At 33.3% G+C, this 6000-nt stretch overlaps 1 protein-coding gene across 1 annotated transcript; it reads left to right on the top strand.

The window, feature by feature from the left end:
- The first annotated feature begins 2972 nt into the window (after positions 1–2972).
- Positions 2973–5708, top strand: LOC120250316 (ACD11 homolog protein). The gene is made up of 4 exons (XM_039259123.1): positions 2973–3310; positions 3945–4117; positions 4573–4718; positions 5368–5708. Exons 1-4 carry the CDS (start codon positions 3065–3067, stop codon positions 5472–5474), a joined length of 672 nt encoding a protein of 223 aa, XP_039115057.1. The 5' UTR covers positions 2973–3064; the 3' UTR covers positions 5475–5708.
- Positions 5709–6000: the final 292 nt, after the last annotated feature.

Here is a 6000-nt window from a genome sequence, read left to right on the forward strand (position 1 = left end):
GGTGAAGAAGAAGGAGATCTAAATGATGGCCCGGTCTTCACGACGTATGATCTAGGTTGAGGGATAACTAGCTACGAACAGCCGGGGATAGATGCGACCGATACGTTGATGAGAGACGATCCGAAGCTTCAAGAACTCTGACCCGCTGTCCGAACAATCACAAAACCACAAACCAAAAACTAATTTACACAAAACACCCAGAAGCATAGAGCACGAATTAGTAGAAAACCGAAACTTTCCTCTCGCGAATCAGGGAGAACTCACAAGAACAATGGTAGTAAGACAACTCTTATTTCGTGAATAATAATCAAAGTTCTATCTTTCAAAAGAGAAGGTACAAGGCTATTTATAGCCGACATAAACTTGGGATACAAGAAAACTATCTTATTAAAATTATATATGAAATCAATCTAAAAATAGAAAATGAAAATTTTCTAGGAAAACAATCTAAAAATAGGAAAATAAAATTAGCTAGAGAATCAATCTAAATATGGGAATAGTATCCCGTGGGTAATATAGCACGTGAAGATGGCAGGCGAATTTCTCCACTCTTAATCTTGGAATGTTTGATTTCCTGATTGATTTGGATTTGATTTTTTTTTTCTTTCAGAAATTGGGTTGGTTTAGGAAAGAGATATTTTGGGCTGATTTGTCATAAAAGGAAACCACATTTCCCTTTGTTTGTGTGGGGCCAGCGAAGATAGGCACAGTTTTCTTCTTGGACGTGCATGTGAGTGTGAGGCCCACATGTGGCGTAGCTACAAATGTTTCTCTCTTACTATCCTCTTGTTTGACTAAGTCTGGAATTATGTCCTCACTTCTGGTACACCTAAGTACAATTAAGGTAGAAAAAATTGGAAACACCACCATATCAATATAATTTAAAAAATAAGCTTAACTTAGCGTTCATCTGGTTTTGGATTTGTTTAGCACGAGTTCGTGTAATTAGTCCTTGATATGCTTTCTCTTCTATACCAGCTAAAGTATTACTATTTATAGGTGGTGTAGTTGGCATAGGAGTGATGTCCTCATCACTCTCTGACCCTGCTACTTTCGGGCATACGCAGGCATGAACAGGAGCAAACTCACCCCCACTTCAGCATGTCTGCAATTGACATGAATAGGGTGAGCTCAACCCGACTCATACACACCTAGGCTTGAATGTGAGGGATGAACTCGGCTCTTACAACACTTGCTAGTTGGGGCCACTGCATCGACTCACTTGCACTTGACATAAATAAGGGGAACTCGTCCCCCTCTCTAATGTGCCTACCCTGAGGCTCTTCTGAGTTCAAATCAGTACTAGTTCTACTATTGTCTATTGGTGCAAGTGCCAGTAAGTAATGTTATGAACATACATACATACATACATACATACATGCATATATATATATATATATATGTTAATCTAATTTCTTCCAGTAGATAATTAAAAATACGAAGAAAAAAAATTACTTATTTAGGTATTTATTATTTTGCAAGAGGCTATGGAACCCTTGAAGAGCTTTTTGAAGTGATTAGTTGGGCACAATTGGGCATACATAACAAACCCGTAATTTGAACTCAATGCTCTATATACACAATTGAAATTATAAAAAAGAAAATAACTAACTTATACTTTGTTTCAGATTGGATTGCTGAATGTTGACGGATACTATAACTCGCTTCTTTCATTCATCGATCAGGTTCTAGAAGAAGGTTTTATCAACCCAAATGTACGGCATATTATCATCTCTGCTTCGAATGCAAAAGGAAGTTATTGAGAAACTCGAAGTAATATTTAATAATTTTTAAAGTTAAATTACTCAATGTTCTATCTCAACCATTATTGGTGATTTTCTTGGATTGGATTGTGATTATAAGAATACTCCCCATGTCATGAAGAAATTGCAGCAAAACTAAATTGAGAGTTTGAGCACCTTAGATAATGCTAGATCAGTGGCCTCTCTACTCAGAAAGAAAGATATGAAGAACAACATTATGAATGGTTTCTGGCCTAACTAGATGATGAAGAAGAAGAAGACCATTGACAACATTGTCTCAAATAATTACTTCATCTTATGTAAGATCAAAATCATATATATATATATATATATACAAGATTTTGAAGCTATATATATATATATATATAAACTCAGCTTTTCTACCACGTTAATAAAAAAATATAATTTAAAAAAAATCAAAATACTAAATTAAATACAAATAACCCTTCACTTAAGCAAGATGCAAGCAGAAAAGAAATGAAACCCTATTCTAATTCTTTAACATAATAATAAATATTATTAAATATGTAGATTATATATTTTTACCAAATTATTTATTATGTACTCTTTATAATACAATTTACTAATAAATTTAATATTTTTTTTTCAAATATAAAGACAAACTATTTCTAATAAAAAAAAATTACTTATAAATATAAAATAATAATAATAATAAATAATATATATCATTTACAGGGCATTGTAAAGCCAAACTTACTTAACATATACAAACTCGCAGCATAAGCACGGACCTCTACCCTAATATTAATTATATCAATTGAATTCATATTTAAAAGTAAATGATTTTAAAAAAAATTAGGGATATAAAAAATAGGAATTTTTTTTTAATTAATTATGTAATTTCAGTCTTTTTAGCCCTTCTAATATTTTTAGGTACAATTAAGTCCTCATATTTGATCATTCGAGTCCACTCTAATATTTTTAGGTATAATTAAGTCCTTATAATTTACACTTACTCATCCACACTACGGACTCGAATGACCAATTTGACTAAATATGAGGACTTAATTGTACCTAAAAATATTACAAGGACTAAAAAGGTATAAAGTACACAATTATATGAATATGTACAATAATTAAACCTTTAATTAAAGGATTATTATATGGTACTTTTATATTTTAAATAAATATATAAATAAACAAGGACTAATTTGAAAAGCAAATATAACTAATGGGTCGCCGTTGCCTGCTCACGACCTCACTCTTCTCCATGCGAATCCCTTCGCTCGCGCGCCCTCTTCCAATGACTCCTCCATTGGACCTCTCCTTCCACGATCGCCATGGCCGAGGAGGAGGACGAGCTAGTGAAGCCCAAGCCCTCGTTGCCCTACTTCAAGGACGCACCCTGTTCAGGGACGTCCCTCGCTACCCTTGCCGAGGGCTTTGAGGATCTTGCTAGGAAGCTTGAGAGCGGAGATGATGATCTCCGATTAGATGCCTTTTCTTATGCTTGTTCTCTTGTCTCCGTATTGTTTGGATGCCTTGGCATTGCGTTCAAGTTTGCTGAGATTGAGTATGTTTCCAAGGTTGGTTTGAATCCCTTTTGTTCTCCATTGAATTTTGTCATTTTTGAATTTCTTAGATGGGGATTTGGAGCCTAACGTGTGTGTGTGTGTGTGTGTGTGAATGAGTGATGAATTCTGATAGTTTTGAATCTAGTGGAGTTTCATGAATCCTTGGTTCTTCGAAAGATGAGAATTTGGCTGGGAGGGATGATGATTTTTATAATGTGAAACTGATGAAGTCTGATAATTTTGAATATCGGGGTTTTGGATGAATCCTTGGTGTTGCGAAAGATGAGAATTTGGAAGTGAGTGATGATGATTTTTTGTGTGTGAATGACGAATTTTGACAATTTTGAATCCTGGGTTGTTTTTATAAATCATTGTTTTTGTGAAAAATAAGAATTTGGCATGAATGATGATAATCTTGTATGTATGTTTGTGAGAGCACATGTTTGAAAGTCATAATTAATGATGGAGAAGTAGACAAAGAAAAGGTGAAAAAGGAGCTTCATCTTTAGTTAGTGCTGTGGGTTCATTTAATTATTGAAACGTTTATCATCCTACGCATAATAAGAGCTTATTTACGTCAAATTCTTTTGTGAACAATCTACAAGATTTGATATTTTTGCTTTTCCATTGCAATGAATTTATGTAGGTGGATGAACTTTATGAAGCTTCAAAGACATATGATACTTTAAAGAATGTGTTGGACTATGATGTTGAGCAAGATACTGTTAAAAAGCCAGGTAGCCATTCACGCCATCTGCGTCGAGTGAGATTGGGTCTTGACCTTATCAAAGCTTTATTCAAGCAGTTTTTATTGTCCAAGTAAGTTGAGCATTGTTACACTGATGCTCTCCCTATGTTTATCAGCTTCTTACTGTCTGTTTATCTCTTGGAGATTCCACCAAATCTTGGTTATTAAGATTAAGAGTCATGAAATGGTTTTTTGGTAGGTGAAAGTTGATTTCTTTTTCCTTTTTCCTAATTAGTTATGTGGTTTTCTAATATGGCTTTTCCCTGATATACCTTAATTAGTCTAAGGCAGCTTAAACTTGGTAATTAATATGTTTGATCATTATAATGATCATCCAATTCTCTAGGTTTATTTTACAGAGCAAGAGTCACTGGCAGAATATGGCATGTTACATCTTTTAATGAACCAGAAGTTCTTAAAATTCCTTTGCATAATTCTGTTGCGCTTGTAAAATTATATAACTTAAAATCATTCACTCTTGTTGTTTGTTTTGGTGATCTTATTCAATCTTTTTCATGCGTTTCAGTGATAACTCCCTAAGAGAAGCTGCTTCAACTGCTTATGCACAAACTTGTGCTCCATTCCACCCCTGGGCAGTCAGGAAGGCTGTTGGTGCTGGGATGTATGCTCTTCCGACAAGAGAACAACTGATGTTGAATTTGAATGAAACTGGTAAGTTAATCATGTATATTTATAATATTTTTTGCATTTAATAGCTCCTGGATTAATGAACAATCTGTTAGTCATGTAATGCAGCTGTCTTTTTCATTTTTAACCTTGTGTACTTCTTATCTGTCGTGCTTTTACATAGTTATATCGTAAGGAAATTATGGAATACAATATTAATGATAAAGTTAATATTTATATGCACATGTTAGAACTTTGACAGTGCAAGAGTCAGTTTGGATCACTTCTCTCTTGTTATGCTCAGTGCTTCAACTATAAACAAGTTCTTCTCACATTGTGACTGTGAATTTCTTCATGTCAACAATACAACGAGTTTGTATTATGTTTGTTTGCATACATGAGATGTATTCTCTGAACAATCCAAATGAAGAAATTCAATGTTGCATTTCCTTTTTTTCTGTTTCAGCTCAGAAAAACCATTTGTTTCATCTGAATCATTCTCTAGCACCCTACCATGATTCATGCATTGTTTTGTCGTATTTCTCTTTATGACATTGATCCATGAACCCCCTTAAAACAAAGTTGTCAAGTTTTCTCATTTAGATCACTTGTATTAATTTGTGCATTACAAACTCCATTTTACATGTCAATCAAGCGTTCTGGTTGGCCTAATTATCGGAAGTTGTTGTTGCAGATGATTCTATACAGAAAGAAATGACAAGATATATAATCGCGTCTAGCTCCATTATAGATTACATTGACAATCTTTATACTTCAAGGAACATATCTTTGGATTGGTAAGAAACTCTCATTCTGGAGTACATTTGTTGCTGCAGTTATCTAGTTGCCACTCTGCTGTTCCAGTTTTTGCTGTTAGAATTGCTCTTCTTGGACTAGAGGTTTTTTTCCTCCTTTTTTAATTTTAATTTTTTTTTTTTTTTTTTTTTTCTTTTTTGGCACTTTTTGGTGTGTTTGACTATGATGATTCAATCATAGGATATCCTGCTAAATAAAAAAGGTTTTGATTTATTTGTAATTGTAAAGCATGTTATGAAGAAAGATAAAATTATATTCAATTTTTTTTTTCTTTTTATGAGCTCTAAGTGCAATATTTATCTCTTTTATTGTGTTATATCTGTGATTGGTCTCTCCATGTCTATGGAGTTTTGTGGGTGATATTTGAATAGGGAATAAATGAGTAATTTTTGAGAGAATTATTTTTTTGGCCAAAGTATTTTTTTATTTATAAGGACCAAAATGATTTTATTAATTTTCATGAAAGAATAAAAAATATAAAACTTTGGGGTTTTTTTTTGTACAAAATAAA

The sequence above is a fragment of the Dioscorea cayenensis genome, chromosome 19 (genome assembly GCF_009730915.1).
Source record: "Dioscorea cayenensis subsp. rotundata cultivar TDr96_F1 chromosome 19, TDr96_F1_v2_PseudoChromosome.rev07_lg8_w22 25.fasta, whole genome shotgun sequence".
Lineage (NCBI taxonomy): Eukaryota > Viridiplantae > Streptophyta > Magnoliopsida > Dioscoreales > Dioscoreaceae > Dioscorea > Dioscorea cayenensis.

Coding starts and splice junctions, on each gene's coding strand:
- LOC120250316 (XM_039259123.1), top strand. CDS start 3,065: ATGGCCGAGGAGGAGGACGAGCTAGTGAAGCCCAAGCCCTCGTTGCCC. Junction 3,311..3,944: donor AGATTGAGTATGTTTCCAAG/GTTGGTTTGAAT, acceptor GAATTTATGTAG/GTGGATGAACTTTATGAAGC. Junction 4,118..4,572: donor AAGCAGTTTTTATTGTCCAA/GTAAGTTGAGCA, acceptor CATGCGTTTCAG/TGATAACTCCCTAAGAGAAG.